Consider the following 16,220-nt stretch of genomic DNA (forward strand, 5'->3'; position numbering starts at 1 on the left):
TTTTCATACCTACCAAATGCTCCCCATGTTTGGGGTTAAGGGAACCAACGAGTGAAATCCATGGGCCTTGAAAATGCTAAAAAAAGGGTTTTGGTGTGGAAATGAAATCATGGAAAAGTAGGTCTTATTTTCATGATTTTCATTTTCCTGATTTTAAGTATCCTAATCATTAAGCAATCTAAAATGTGGATTTTGGCAAAATCCAAAAGATCAGGCATCCATGTCTTGAAATCCATGGACCCAAACAGGCCCTAAAAGTATGGCCCTCAAGACCCTAATTAGTTGGGGATTTATGTTCTCACTAAATATATGGCCCTCAAGACCCTAATTAGTTGGGGAGTTATGATCTCACTAAAAATATAGCCCTCCTCAAGACCTTAATTAGTTGAGGATTTATGGTTTCACTAAAAGTATGGCTCTTAGGATTTGTATTGAACTATAATTTGTGTATCCGACCCTAGTTAGTTGAAAAATTGCTTTAACGATGGAAGACAAACCAGTTGTCTTGCAATAACCTCGCTTAAATATTAATTTGGCACAAATATGAAGGAGAGTTATAGAGAAGCAAAAATATGCGAGACAATAAGTGATTGGAGATAGGGAGAGAAGACTTTTTTTTTTTGCACTAAAAAAGTTTTAACACTAAATAAATATATAGAATATATAGACATATACAAAGAGAGACTTAAAAAAAAAAAAAAATTTCTTAATTCTCCCAAAACCAGAGAGAGATGTGGTGGTTGAATTACCTTGTCATCGAAGATATTTTATTGTCATTTTCTCATAATGAATTGAGCGCCATTTTTTTATAGAGTATTATTTACTTAAAATTTTAAAGGACAATTTTGCATCAACTCTTTTTAAATTACCCTTATTTTTGCAATCTATTAGTATAATATATTTCTCACTTTATTTATAATAATTTTTTATTTTTTTGTTTTTTTATTTTTCATTCATTTTACAAAAAAATTCAATTAAATGATATAAAAAAATAGTTTGATAAGATTGTTTATTTATTAAAACAAGTAAAGCCTCACTTCATACCTCATCGAAAATTATAATTCAAATATTAGAAAGCCTTTACATCAATTTTTGGCTTGAATATTATGGTTGTAAAAAAAAAAAAAACTTTAAAGTTTTAAAAATAGTGTTATGGTAACAAATTATCTAGATCTTCTATTTCACTCTATTTCGCTCTAAAAATAAATGGTCATATATCCATCAAATCTGTGCCATTTTTTAAGTTTCGATTTTCATTTTTAGTATTAAAAATTGATTTTAAAACCACATTTCTCCAAAGTATTTTCGGACGAGAATTTAAGATGAGGGTTTATTTTGTTTTCATAAAGCCTAGGTCTTATAGAAACCTCATCCTATAAAACTATTAGTCTTAAAGGTCACTGGTATCTCTCTCTAAAATACCTCCGCTTTATCTCTCTCTAAGGGAACAATCCCCTCTATTTTCCGCCATTAAAGCACCTTCCATAGCTTCTCTGCAACTGCAACTCTTCTGCAATACTCCATCAGCCAACATAGATCTTCCTCTCAGAAGCTTCCTCTCTGTTAATGGTTATTCCAGGGGCTTCATTTCCATTCAACCTCTACTCATGTGACTGAAACGGCCCTGTAAAAGCTTCAGTCGCCATGGATTCTCCTTCTAGTTCCGAGTTCTTTCACTGGCTCAGTTTTTGAAGGTCTTTTGAAACTGAAACTCTTTGGTGAGAGAAGCTGCGTCTTCCATGAAATGTTGGTTGTGAAAGCTTCCATCTTGGGAGGGACGAGACCTTCTAAAACTGAAATTTCTCTCTGAACATCAGCATCCTCTGTAGTTTTTTGATATGGAACCTTGCGTTTATTGGGATACTGAATCATTTGGATCACTGTAACTGAGCGATCTTTTGCTTATTTGTGTTTTTTACTGTAATTGCATAGACGCTCAAAGATGAAGGCAGAAACTAAGCTTGATTCAGCTGTTTTCCAGCTTACACCAACTCGCACCAGGTATTTTTTTCTTCATTGTTCATTGTTTTCTGCAAATTTTTGTTATTCTGTATTTTTTGCAATCAGGTGTCTCTTTCTGGTTTCTTTCTTATGTTGTTGGTTTTTATGTTGAGAAATGCTTTAAACTGAGCAAAGTTGTATTGAATTTATAGGTATCCCTGGTATAGTAGTGTTGTAGAGGGTTTATCTGGAAGTGTTTAATTTTGATCTTATGTCGCTGTATACAATCTATAGGGGGTTAGAATGTGAAACTAACATTTTATGAAAGAATTTGATCTGCTCTATTCTTTGAAATATCGAATTATAGTTATAGCTCCGGCATCTTTTTTGTGTCAGAATTGAGGCTATGGTTTGACTGACTAATCCGGGATGGAGTAATTTGGTCTGAAGTTAGGGTATTTGTTATGGTATTTCTGTTTCTTAGAATAAAACTCTTGTTCTGAGCACTTTGATGTGTAGTTTTTTTTGCCTTTTGGGCTTTGTTTGGAGGATCTTCCTATTTTTGGCTTGATGTATTCTGTGTTCTAATTTTTCTATGATTTGATCTTATTTATTTTATTTATTTTTAATCTTCTTTTATTACGGACATCTTGTTGTTGCATTTGTGTTTAGCAATCATATTTTTCCATGGATATTTACTGTTGCATTGCATTTAGTTGTATTTCTTTTTTTCGTGCATTTTCACACTCTGTGGAATTTTTGTGTCCAATAAGTTTGGGACATTTGGGCTGATATCATTATAGTGTTTGCTTCCCCTCTTGGTGAATAACTTGCATTTTGCTTAAATATCCATAGTTATATAAGTGAATTGCATGTATGTTTTTCATAAATGTGTTGTATTTTTTGTGGTTGTAACTCTACACACTTGTTTAGTCTAATCAGGTTTATGACAAATTTTACAAAAGGATGTTTACTTATAATTGAACAGCAATGGGAGGTGGCTTATTGGCTAATCTATGTTAGCTTGATGTTAATTCAGTTCCTATTGGTACATTCTTAAGAGTTTGGCTAATATGTTCTTTTGATATATTTTAAACCTTTCGTCTACTGTAAGTATTGGGTTTTTTCATTTTATTTCATAGATTATACCAGATCAACACTATTGCTTTTCTGGTAATCGGTATACATCTTGTTGATAAGTTTATGGTCTAAATTCTTGGTTTTTTGTTCAATATATATGTGAGCCGAGCCAAACTTTTGAAATTCAGTGAAGATTTGTTTTATGTAAAAAGATGGAAGAAGGGACCTTTCACTGAATGGCATTTATCTTTTCTCCAACATATTTTTAGGACATTATATATCAGGAAGAAAACAGAGGACAGTAGCCCAATACAAAGCATTCTGCTTGTGAGAGGCTATAATATTATTATTAATTTTTCTGTGCTAGGAAAGGTTTATATATATTTATATATATATAAGAAAAAGCTGGCATAGGCTCACTAGCTCATAGCTACATATGAGCCCAACGGCCCAGATTCAATCTGGGACGATCTGACGGTCACAACCTCAATTCGTATTTGAATTTTAATTTTTTTCTACAAATCCAAATCACATGAAATTTTATGCGTCTATTATTCTCATCAAGGCACCCTTAATAAAAATATTAAAATAATAATCCGCAATAAATAAATTGGCCAAATTACCCCTACAAATTTTCCTGGTATTTTGGTCAATTTATTTATTGCAAATTATTGTTTTGCTATTTTTATTAGATTCTCGTATTTTTGAAGAACACACAACCAAAATTTCAAGTAATTTGGATTTCTAGAAAATAAAATAAAATTCAAATACGAAATAGGGTCGTGACCATTGGATCGTCCTAGATTGAATCTGGGCCATTGGGCTCATATATAGCTGTAGGGTAGTGGGTCTACGCCATCATTTTTCATATATATATATATATATATATATATATATATATATATATATATATATATATATATATATATATATATATATATATATAAATGGATTCTGTGAGCCCACGGGCTAACAACTATAGTGTTAGCCAACAAACCAGATTGAATCTAGGCTAATCGGATGGTCACGACCTCATTTCGTATTTGAGGTCAAAATTTCAAGTGATTTGGATTTTTAGAAAAGAAATGAAAATTCAAATACGAAATGAGGTCGTGACCATTAGATCGGGCCTAGATTCAATCTAAGCCGTTGGTTAATACTGTAGTTGTTAGCTTGTGGGTTGACATAATCTATTTCCATATATATATATATATATATATAGGAAAAAGCTGGGATTAGCCCACTAGCTCATATGAACATATGAGCCCAACAGCCCAGATTGAATTTGGGCCGATCTGACGGTCACGGATGTCCGGTAGTTCTTGAATGTTATTTAAATCACTTGAAATTTTAGGTGTGTGTTATTCTTTTCAAGGCATACCTAATAAAAATATAAAAAAAATTATTCGTGATAATTTTTGGGGGTATTTTGGTCAATTTATTTCATGTAAAATATTTTTTTGATATTTTTCGAAGATTCACCTATTTTTGATAAACACACGACTCAAAGTTCAAGTGATTTGGATTCGTAAAAAAATAAATAAAATTCAAACACCGCCGGACATCCATGACTGTCAGATCGGCCCAAATTCAATCTGGGCCATTGGGCTCATATGTTCATTTGAACTAGTGGGCTAATCCCAGCCTTTTCCATATATCCATATATATATATATATGTGTGTGTGTGTGTGTGTGTGTGTGTGTCAGTCGACTCATACTCTGTACATATGCGGGACGCCCATTAAACCATCTTAAAAATGGATTTTTAATCTAAAATTTTAGGGATTCATGATCTAGGTTAAGATGAACATGAAAAAAAAAATCGATATGATTTTTTTGAAAAATATTTCTACATTGTATAATCCTTGTGAGGTTTTTACAAGACGGACGTTGTTGAGTCAGCGGGCTCTTGCACCCATTGACTCATGAACGACTTTACACACACACACACACACACACACATATATATATATATATATATATCCTAACCCATAATAAAAAAGATCTGCTACATAGACTGATAAATGCCTGTATTTTTTCTAAATTTGATTTAAAATCTGGATATTGGCAGATCCAAATTGCTGAGAAGGATAAATGTCTTCTGATAGTTCTTCTAGTTCTGAACTAGAAATGCTGATGGGAGAAATAGAAAACGAAGATCTGATTTTCAGTAGCTCAGACTCAGAGCATGATAATATTGATACTAATTGTTTCTGCAATACCCTTACTAAAGAAAAAAATCTAATCCTAGATATAAAATATAAGACTGCCTTTAAAGTCCCTTTTGGGCAATATGAATGGAACGTAATGCCTTTTGGTCTTAAAAATGCTCCTTCAGAATTCCAAAACATTATGACTGATATTTTCAACCCTTATACAAAATTTATGATTATTTATATTGATGATGTTTTAATATTCTCTGAAAGCATTGAACAACATTTTAAGCACTTACATATTTTTGTTAATAGTTTTGCAAAAATTCTTAAGACAGTTGAAGACAAAAATAATAATAATCATAAGGCACCTACGGTCTCTGAATTAAGACAAGAGATCAATGAAGTTAAAGATGAACTAATAAAATTAAAAAATAGGGTACAAATTCTAGAGTTGGCCTCCAACTCAGAAGATAGTCCTGGCAATTAAGATGATGAAATAGAATTTATAATCATCTTGCTACCATCTGCTGTATTATTATTGAACAAAATATTTAGATGATAGCAAACACCAGCTCCAGCAAGGGAAAAGGAAAAATGGAAGTAGTCCCTGTACCAAGTAGAGCTCTAATAGCCTCAACCTCACCAATAACACCCAATCAAATAATTAAAAAACAAGCGCAAGAAATAACATTCTAGCCTGAACCAGTACCAATAACATCAATAGAAGAAAAAAGTAGGTTCCTGGAAACCTCTTCTATACCAATTATGGTAATAGAAAATATCCATAGAGATAATGATCCATATGAAATAGCAAATATTTATATGAATAACCATATACATCCAAACGATGGGGATAAGACCAGAGAATATTATGAAGCTATTCTCCTGGAAACAGGATCAATTACATTGATCCACTTCTATAAAAGAATACAAATATGATAGTCTACTCTAAATTTCAGATACGAAGAATACTTTCATATAAGGACTGGGGAATGGAACCTTCAAAACCAAGAAAAATGCAATCAGAAGGATTTACTAATAAATATTTTCAGTACTTTGAATATATTAAAGCCTGGCATAAAGTATTTGCCTTTCAAAATAATAATAACTCCCATAATTGGTTCATACGAATAAAGATACCAATAGTGGGAGAATTCCCAAATTGGTTTACAAATTGGTTCCGATTATGGGGCTCGGGGACAGAAATATTACCACTTAGTATCCAAGCTTCTCAACGTGAGGCTATTAGGGCTCTACTTGATACAGGGACTACTTCCATTTGTCCTTTCCCTTGCTGGTGCTGGTGGTTGCTATCATGTATTATCCTAGGCCTACTCCTGTAGATCTCTAGTTTGAAGAAGATTTGATTACCAGCTCGGTATCTTACTCAGGGAGATCCATTGTAAATTGGAATATTGATGGAATGTCAGAAAACCAAATACTTGATCTAATGAAACATATGACTATGTACGCAACTGCGTGTATATATATATATATATATATTTATGGGAGTGGATTCTGTCAGCCCGCGGGCTGATTGCTATAGTGTCAGCCAATGGCCCAGATTCAATCTAGGTTGATCTGACGGTTACAATCTCATTTCGTATTTGAATTTTCATTTTTTTTCTACAAATCCAAATCATTTGAAATTTTAGGCGTTCATTCTTCTCATCAAGGCGCACCTAATAAAAATATAAAAAAATAATTCGCAACATATAAATTGACCAAAATACCCCCAAAATATTTTGGGGCTATTTTGATCAATTTATATTTTGCGAATTATTTTTTTTATATTTTTATTAGATTCTTCTATTTTTTAAGAATAGATGCTCCAAATTTCAAGTGATTTGGATTTATAGATAAAAAATGAAAATTGAAACACAAAATGAGGTCGTGACCATCAGATCGGCCCAGATTCATTATAGGGCATTGGTTGACACTGTAGCTATCAGCTCGTGGGCTGACATATATATATATGGAAAAAGTTTATTTAGAGCTAAGGTTGAAAACAATCAAACTTGAGCCTACCTCAAAAATTTCACTAGAAGATATTATTTTGATGCCCAAATATCCTTAAATTCATCATCTCCACATCAAGATGCATGGACATGGGAAAAAAATGGATTTCAACTTTTGGAAATAGTGTATTTTGTAATGCACTTTTGGACCGTCAACTTTCAAGATTTTGAAGTTTTCATAGATCTCTCAATCTACACTATTTTTGAAATTTTAAATTTTGTAAATAAAGATGAAATTTATTTTAAGGCTATCAAAAAGATTTCCAATATTGAAACCACATTTCTCGGCACTATTTGAAGGTAGGCTCTAATTTGATTGTTTAGAGCCTAGGCTCTATACAAACCACACCCTATAGGGTGTGGTTTCTATAAGGTTGCAACCTTAAACAATCCAATTAAGGCGCACCTTAAAATTTTATCATGCATGTAATTTTGTTGTAAAAAATTGTTAGTATTATATCTATTTTCATACCTAATTAGAAAATTTTAAATTCCAAAAATAGTTAAAATTAAGTAGATCTATAAATATATGAAAATCTTGAAAATGGACGGTCTAGATAATGTGTTGCTAGATGCACTATTTCTGGGACTCAAAAACTTGTTTTTTCTTGTTCATACATATCGATGTCTAGATGATCGATTAGAGTGTTTTTTCAACATTAAAACAACATTTCCAGTAGATTTTTGAGGTGCATCTGTGATTCTACATTTTAAGGTTGCAACCTTATATAAACTTTTCCCATATATATATATATATATATATATATATATATATATATATATATATATATAAATGGGCCGTAACCCGGTGCTGGTCCACCTATATATATATATATTATTAATATTATTATTATTATTATTTTTTGGGGAGTTCAGGGGGGAAGAGGTCTCCTACCCGCTGTAGGAATGGAACTCAAGACGACACATTCTGGCTCCCTGCCAGCTTGACCACCTAGCCTTGAGCTCATTCCAATAGTCTTATATGTTTTGTCATAGGAAATCCCAAGCTTACTCTTGACTTCACATATGCATGGACATTTGAGGATGTAAAAATGAATCACATGTAATCAAATAATAGAAAGTTATTTTTTAATCAAAATATAATATTTAAACTCTAGATTTGGAATTAAGTAATGGAAAAAAACCATAAAAATGTATTAAAACCAGTTTTCAAGTTTCAGATGAGTTTATTTATCCGCTTTTCTTTTGATTTTTCTTTGACATAAGTGATAAATTGGAAAATTCTAGGTGTGACCTGGTTATCTTTGCAAATGGGACATCTGAGAAGATTGTTTCTGGATTATTGGACCCTTTCCTTACCCACATGAGGACTGCCCAACATCAGATTGCAAAGGGAGGTTACTCAATCCAGCTTGAACCAGGTCCTGGAAACAATCAAGGTGTAGCATGGTTTACAAAGGGCACAGTGGAGAGGTTTGTACCTATAATGCAGTCTGTTGGTACATGGTCTGTTATTCAGCTATATAATTATTTTTATTTGTCTTCTTTCTTCATCAATAAATTTATGTATAAAAAAAGAGAAAAATATTTTCATTCTCACAATAAGAGCTTTACCCTTATCCTGAAGTATGTTTTTGCCAGACACTCTAAATATTCTCATCAAAACACTATTTTATCATTTTATTTGGGTATTATTCCGCTTCATATCAGTTTAAACCCTGCAAATAGACTGACAGAAACTAGGATTAGGTGAAGCTGCCATGTAAATTTGATTCTATGATTACGTGCTTTTGATCTTTCTTGTAGGTTTGTGCGGTTTGTGAGCACTCCTGAGGTTCTCGAACGCGTTAATACCATAGAGTCTGAGATCACGCAGATCGAGGAGGCAATTGCCATTCAGGGCAATGAGAACATAGGATTTAGCACTGTATGTCTTACTTTATTATTTTTCACTTTATTTTCTGATTGTTTAGACTTGCTCTGATTTGGTCTTATATCATGTTTGGCACATTCAAATCGTCTTTCTTATTTTTGTTCCATGCATCAGGTAGAAGATCATGCAACAAAATCCACAGAAAGCAATGATGGTACGTTGATATGCGCTGCATCTATAAGACCTTGATATCAGTTAGTTGTTTTCTTTCCTTTAATGATTGGATTAGTGAGAAATCTGTTTCCTCTCATACATGAGGCTCTTCCAGAACCAAGAATATTGTTTTCTTTTTTTTTCAAATATGGAAATAGTTCTAACGTGCGTATTGGAGTCTCCTTTGCCAGACATCAACATCAAGATACTTTCTTTATCTTTGTATGTAACTAAACCACCCATTTGGATAGCTGAAAGAACCAAATCTACTATTGTTCCAGTGCAGAAAACTCAAAAAGTCAGATTAAGTGTGTTGGAGCACATAATTGTAATATTTCCCTGGCAGTGAAGTACTTATGTTAGTTGTTCATTCAGCAATAAAAGTTACCTGATAAAATAATGAGAGCCTTTTCTTATCCTTCAAAAGGGAACGAGTCTTTACCCAAAAGAGAAAAAAAAAAAGGGCTAAACATTGGATTATAAATATCAGTTCTGAACTACTGTGGACTTTGATTTGGATTTAAAAATTTCTAAACATTATTATTATTATTATTTTTTTTTTTTTTCTTTTCGGGGGGAATAAATTTTGAAGGTTTACCTGAGGACTTCTCGAGTTTTCTTTTGGCAGGCCACTAAACTAAAACTATGTCTTCTTCATTTCTGTCCGTCTGTTGCCACCACCATGTATAGGTCCATTGCTAGGGTTGACCTTCTTTAACTTTTTATCAAATATTTAGGTTATCATATCGTCAAAAGTTTAAAGATGAATGATCATTAGATGAATGAGAAGTCTTTTTGCACTACTAAATGTTGCGCAGGTGGCAGATCTATCATGGATTCAGATGCTGAGAAGGCGATTGTTTTATATAAGGTATTGCAACGACATTTGTGCTTTACATGTTCAAACTCTTAAAGTAGTTTTGTTGCTAACCAATCAAAGAAATATATATAATTCTTGTTCTGTGTGTAGCAGCCTGGGGCCCAATCAGCAGAATCGAATGGTTCCACCACACAAGAGGAGAATTCAAAGTATGCTCTCTGAGGCCGTATATAATTGGAGATGCATAACTTTGAGTTTGTAATAAGTGTGATACATTACAGTTGTTTTAACATAAACTCATTTTACAGAGTTCAGCTTTTAAGAGTACTGGAGACACGCAGAACCATGTTGCAGAAAGAACAAGGAATGGCATTTGCTCGTGCTGTAGCTGCAGGTTTTGACATGGACCATTTGGTACATTTGATATCTTTTGCTGAGTGCTTCGGGGCTTCACGTTTGAAGTAAGTTACATTGCTACGGAAATGAATAGTTGGTAAAATTTCTTTATGTTATCACTCAACAATGACTTACTCAAATATTAAGTTCTTGTGCAACTCATGCTTTTGGGAAGCTTGTTGTGCTGATAATTTGGTTTCCCCATGTTTCACCTTGTTTCTGATGCAATAGGGAGGCATGCATAAGATTTATGGAATTATGGAAAGTAAAGCATGAAACCAGCCAATGGCTTGAAGGGATGGAATTTGAAGCAGCGGAAGAAATGTCTAGTCGATCTGAATTCTCTTCTATGAATGGTTCGGGCTTTATGCTATCAAGTGAAACCTCTAAGCTCAAGGAATTCCGGGAGTCATGGTCTGACTTTCATGGGGATATAGGTGAAAGGAGCCATGGGAAAACAAACATTGAAGCTGGTTCAGATACTGGAGCCTCAGATCCTAGTAGAGGTAAATGCTGCAACTGTAGAATATCTCTCGTAATATTTCCAATTATTGAAGGTTTCCTGATACATCTTGAAATTTTTCTTGATTTTGGAAAGTTTGATTGTCTTGAAAAGTTGATGGTGGTTCTGTCTTGCTTTTGGAACCTTATATATTCTAGAAGTGAAGCTTTGTTACTCTCATGATTTGCTCATCGAATCGTTATTGTCCTAAACAATTGATGTTTGAATCAGTAATGAATTCCTTGTGCCCAGATAAAAGGTCCTCCATGGAATCCCAGGTGCCACCGGTTGTCCCACCTGAATATTATCAGGGCCAATACCCTCAGCCCATGGTGCATGCGTGGCCTCTTCATGCTCCACAAGGTGCACCTGTCTTTCCAGCTTATCCCATGCAAGGCATGCCCTACTACCAGGGTTATCCAGGGGCTGGTGCTTATTTTCAACCACCATATCCTCCAATGGAGGATCCCAGGTTCAACATGGCTTCGAGGATGGATTTTAAAAGGCAACCAATGAGTGGAAAAGAAGGAAACCTTGTGCCTGAGACATGGGAAGGTGCTTCGAATACAACATCACATGATCAAAATATGCAACTTGAGGTAGAGAGAGAAGGCTCGTCTAGGCAGTCAAACAAACGACGTGGTCGCATGGGTAAATCACGATCACGCATGGTGGTTATCCGAAACATCAATTATATTGCTTCCAAGGGAGATGATAACAGTGGGTCTGAATCAGGTTCAGAGGTTGACGAGGAAGAACTGCAACAAGAAGTTGAAGAATCACAACTGAACCATGAGAAAAGGGCACATAAGGCAGGGTCTTCAAAAAATAGTTTAGGCCAGTATGATTCTAAAGATAATTTCAATTCGTATGAGAAAGGTGGAGCCCTTGATGCTATGGTCATGGATAATGGAAACTGGCAAGCATTTCAAAACTGTTTATTGCGGGATGATAGAGATGATGCAAATAGCAAAGGCCATTTCTCCTCTGAAAAGGCGGTCAATACAAAGAGACGACATAACTCAGTCAGGGAAGACATAACCCTTCTACCAGAACGAAGTGCAGGTGGTTTATCAGAGCAGAGGATGGGTGAATTCGATACTATTAATGGCAACATGACACGAATTTATAAGCAGAATGCATCAGAAGGTGATCTTGCAATAGCTCGAAGGTTTGTTTCTAGCAACAGTAGAGACAGCTATAGTGATATTCAAATTGGTGATATGGTGGGTACAGAAGGTAGAAATAGAAGGGCTAGTATCGATGATTCCATGATGTATGGGCAACCAAACCGGTCGGGCCTTACCGGTTATATGGCTGATCCAGTTGCTGGAAATGAATTAGGGTATTCTGCTTTAGCAGATAGGAATTCAGTAAATAATTCTACAGATGATTTATTCATTGTTTCTTACAAATCTAGCTCGCATGATCTGGTAGACACCGATAATCGTACTCCCATCAACATGGATTCTGAGCTTCCATTGCCTAAGAAAACAGAAGATCCTGTGAGGAATCAAGTCACCTATGAACCAGATGATATTAGCATGATGCCGGAGCGTGGAATGGAGAGTGTGTCTCATGGCTGGGATCCCACAGTGGACTACGAAATGCAGGTGCAAGCAAATATGTCAGTCAATGCTGAAGGTGATATGTCAAGTAAAGAAAATGGAAAAGGTGAGACTGATAAAAAGGGGATGAAGAAGTCAGAAAAGGATAAGAAGTCAAGAACTATGCATGACTCTTTGGAGAAAAGAAAGATGGATGCTATAATGAGGAAGGGGAAACCATCAAAGTTGAGCCCTTTAGCTGAAGCACAAGCTCGTGCTGATAAGATGCGCTCTCTAAAAGCTGATCTTCAGAAGATGAAGAAGGAGAAGGTGAAGTTTTCTTCTCTTTGTTCATTCCTTTGACAGTTGATTATTTATCTGCTAGCTGCATTTGTGTAACCATCAGCATGGGCAGGGTAGTAGAGCTTAGGCTTGGATTGTAGCATTGTTGGCTAAGCTTATTAAGTTCCTGTATTGTCAAAGGCTCAAAGCGTACTTATGAAAATATCCGGAACGCAAGCAATGTCTTCAAATGGACTTGTTAGCTATAAACTTGGGAAAACTGTCTAGAATTGCCTTGCTTTCAAGAATGATTTTTAGGCTTTGTAGTTGTTAGCGTGTTGCTTTAATTGTGGATTAGTTTAACCTTTCAAGAAGAAATGGCGGTTCAGATTTCATTGCAAACAGTTGCTTTATACCAAGTTGACTTTAAAATTTGAGAGAGTTAATAGAAAAGATTATAGGAGTTCCCCCCTCTTTTATCTACAGTTATTTATATTTTTGTTTGGTTTCATTTCATATTACTCATCTGGCTTTAAGTTTGTCCTTTGGAATTTACAATACGTCTTGTGGTCATATGACCCACTCTGTAGCTCAGTTTAGCCGACCAACCTTTTGTTTAGATGTCCTGATTATTGTGCTTATCCACTTGTAGGAAGAGGAACAGTTAAAACATCTAGAAGCTCGCAAGAGGGAGCGTCAAACGAGAATTGCAGCTAGATGCAGCCTAAGCCCTGTACCACATCCTTCACTCCCCCAGAAAACGAGAACTCGGCTGCCAGCTAAACTCTCCCCACCATCTAAGCTCTCCCCAAGCTCATTGAGAGGATCAAAATTCCATGATTCAGAAACTGGGTCATCTTCACCTGGCTCAATTCTGCAAAAGCCAGTTGTGGGAACTGTCTCTTCCACATCTGCTGATTCTTCAAAGAACAAGTTCTCAAACAAATTGAATGGTGCTCGTGTGGCTGGAAATGGTTTGAGTAGATCATTTTCATCACTATCCGAGCTCAAAAAGGATGATAGATCCTCTGCAAGTGAAGCTAAAGCAACCTCTACTCGAAACAGAAGGCTTTCAGACCATCAAATCTACAGTGACCGGAATGGGCCTTTGATTAAATCAGTAAAATATGATTCAAAGCCAAAGCCAAAGCCAAAACCAACCAGTGGACCTGAGATAAAGAAGCAGTCTGTTCCTTCAGCTCTTACCAGGCCCAAGTCTGAAGCTCTGGCAGACCCAACTCACCTGAGGATCAGAACAAAAGCCTCTTCAGATGTGACCCCAAAAAGGTCAGTGACTAAAGAAAGTACTCAAAGGGGGAAAGGGAACCAATTGTCTGTTACTGCTGATACTATCAAGACCAAGAAGGGTTCTGAGAAAATCATAAATTCTAGCAATGGAGATGCCAATCCCATTATTGAAAAGAGTGTGGTAAGTTCTGAGCATGACAAGGTAGTAGTTCCTATTGGTGGGATCTCAGAGGTCAGTGACCTCAGAACTGAAGCAAATGGTGAAGACGCGAGAGAGATGCCTGGAGCAGTTTCAGTATATGCTGCGATCTGTGAACCACCTTCACCTATTGTCAGAGATTTTCTTCAAGTGGAAGAGAAGCAAGTCGAGCAGCCTAATTCAAACGAGGTAAGTTAATTAATAAAATTGAAACAGGGTATATTAGTGAGAAGTCTCCAAAGACTCTGCATTTGCTTGAAAAAGTGAATGAGTAACTCTCATCGATTCCGCAATTTGTGGTGCTCAGGCAAATATGGATTCTGTGACCTCAAATTTTCAAAACATCAGTTCAAATGAGAACCCATATCAAGCTCCTTATGCTCGCAATTCTTCCTTGGAAGACCCACGCACCAGTAACCTAGAATATGGTAAAGCCCTACCGCTTGCTTCTGAAATGGAGTCAACTCCTTTGGAGATTATGAAGGCCCATGTTGTTGATTCTACTGGTGGGTTGGAGCATACTACTGAATCCATGGAGAAGCCTTCAGGCAAAGAGCCTTCCAAGGGGTTTAGAAGGCTTTTGAAGTTTGGAAGAAAGAACCATAGCTCAGCAGCAAGTGAGAGTAGCACAGATTCATATCAGTTGAGATCAGAGGGCCCATCACTTTATGACCAGGCTGCAGGACATACTTCTACAACAGAAGGTCCCTTTGCAATTTTTCTTTATTTATTTATTTTTCTTTGATGGTAACCCCTTGTAAATAGAGTTATTACTTACCCAAAAATAGAAGATAGCAACCCTTTCAATCTTTGACTTTTATAATAAATAACTTTTCTCAAAACTGTGAACTCTAGGATCTGAATTTTGATTTATTTCTGGACCTATAGTTTTACCTCGTTATTTCCCCAAGTGCTGAGAGCTCAATTCATAAGCAGTAAAATTCTTGGATTTTTATACCTAACCTTACATAAGATCAAACTTTAAAGCCTAGATTCACAAAGCCTAATCCCAAAAATGAATTGGTCCTTGACTCAGAATGGCAGGCAAGGATTTTTGTAGCTGACCCCAAATAATTGGGAAAAGGCTCGAAGTAAATAATGGAATTTAAATCCTCAGCATCATAAAAACCTTTTCATTTCACGTTTGTGCAAGTTCTTGTGCACTTGAAGTAAGAGCTTCCTTGAATTAAGCTTTATGAACATGATGCTAACTTTTGCCTAAACCACCCGTCACGAATGTACCTGAAATCTTATTCATGAGAATGCAGGCCCCAAACATGTTATTTTATTATCCCCTACCTGTAAAAAATAAAAAATAATACCCACTTATGTGATTATTTGCTAGCTTATTGTTTTTTTCTTTTGTTTTGGCTTTTGCATTTCAGTGCCTTCTCTCAGGAATCTTATCACTCAGGATGATAGCTCCACTGGAGGTACTCCACAGAAAGGTGAGAAAATTAGGCCTCTCATGACACTCTGAGGCGTGTTTACATTGTATAGATGCTTCAGTTACATTAAAATGCTTAATTCTTTTGTGACAGCTTCACGTCCCTTCTCTTTGCTTTTACCCTTCCGGAGCAAGGGGAGTGAGAAGAAAAGATGATGACGAAAACATCCAGGTCAGAGCATGTTTGTGTTCCTGTTCTTCTCCTGTTTTGTACAAGAAAATCTGGAAATTGTTGGAGTGGTTTGCTACATGCCCTGTAATACGAAATGATTTTCTTCTGTCTTTTACCCTCTTCTCTTCCTCTTTTCAGAGGTCTTACTTTTTCCTTTTCGGATTACCTTTGTGAAAACTACGCTTTTTTTTTTTTCTTTTTCTTTATAGCCTCTAAACAATATAGTTTTCAGTGTGTCAGAACACTCGTGAGCACTACATTGCTTAGAAGCTATAAAGAAGTTGTTCTTATTTTACCAAGTGGCATTAAAGTACTACTTGTCGCCTTCTATGAAAATGACCCACTACATATTCCTAACATTGCAA

The 16,220-nt window shown here is 35.4% G+C and overlaps 1 protein-coding gene across 2 annotated transcripts; it reads left to right on the forward strand.

The window, feature by feature from the left end:
- Positions 1-1,362: 1,362 nt before the first annotated feature.
- On the forward strand, positions 1,363-15,968 carry LOC18447171 (COP1-interacting protein-like protein). Of its 2 annotated transcripts, none has more exons than XM_006857272.4 (13): positions 1,363-2,001; positions 8,444-8,629; positions 8,963-9,083; positions 9,204-9,243; positions 10,061-10,113; positions 10,216-10,271; positions 10,371-10,523; positions 10,690-10,964; positions 11,213-12,837; positions 13,442-14,425; positions 14,544-14,940; positions 15,622-15,684; positions 15,778-15,968. In XM_006857272.4, exons 1-13 carry the CDS (start codon positions 1,943-1,945, stop codon positions 15,837-15,839), a joined length of 4,074 nt encoding a protein of 1,357 aa, XP_006857334.1. In that variant the 5' UTR covers positions 1,363-1,942; the 3' UTR covers positions 15,840-15,968. The 2 variants fall into 2 exon arrangements, with proteins under 2 accessions (XP_006857334.1, XP_020531021.1); XM_020675362.2 differs by having other exon boundaries at positions 1,370-2,001; positions 10,213-10,271.
- Positions 15,969-16,220: the final 252 nt, after the last annotated feature.

Source organism: Amborella trichopoda, chromosome 7 (assembly GCF_054954075.1).
Source record: "Amborella trichopoda isolate Santa Cruz 75 chromosome 7, AtrichopodaSantaCruz75HAP2 v2.0, whole genome shotgun sequence".
Classification (NCBI taxonomy): domain Eukaryota; kingdom Viridiplantae; phylum Streptophyta; class Magnoliopsida; order Amborellales; family Amborellaceae; genus Amborella; species Amborella trichopoda.

Bases quoted from the DNA above. Each gene is read 5' to 3' on its own strand.
- LOC18447171 (XM_020675362.2), top strand. From the start codon at position 1,943: ATGAAGGCAGAAACTAAGCTTGATTCAGCTGTTTTCCAGCTTACACCA. The intron at 9,084-9,203 runs GTATGTCTTACT...TCCATGCATCAG, and splicing joins AGAACATAGGATTTAGCACT to GTAGAAGATCATGCAACAAA. The intron at 9,244-10,060 runs GTACGTTGATAT...AATGTTGCGCAG, and splicing joins ATCCACAGAAAGCAATGATG to GTGGCAGATCTATCATGGAT.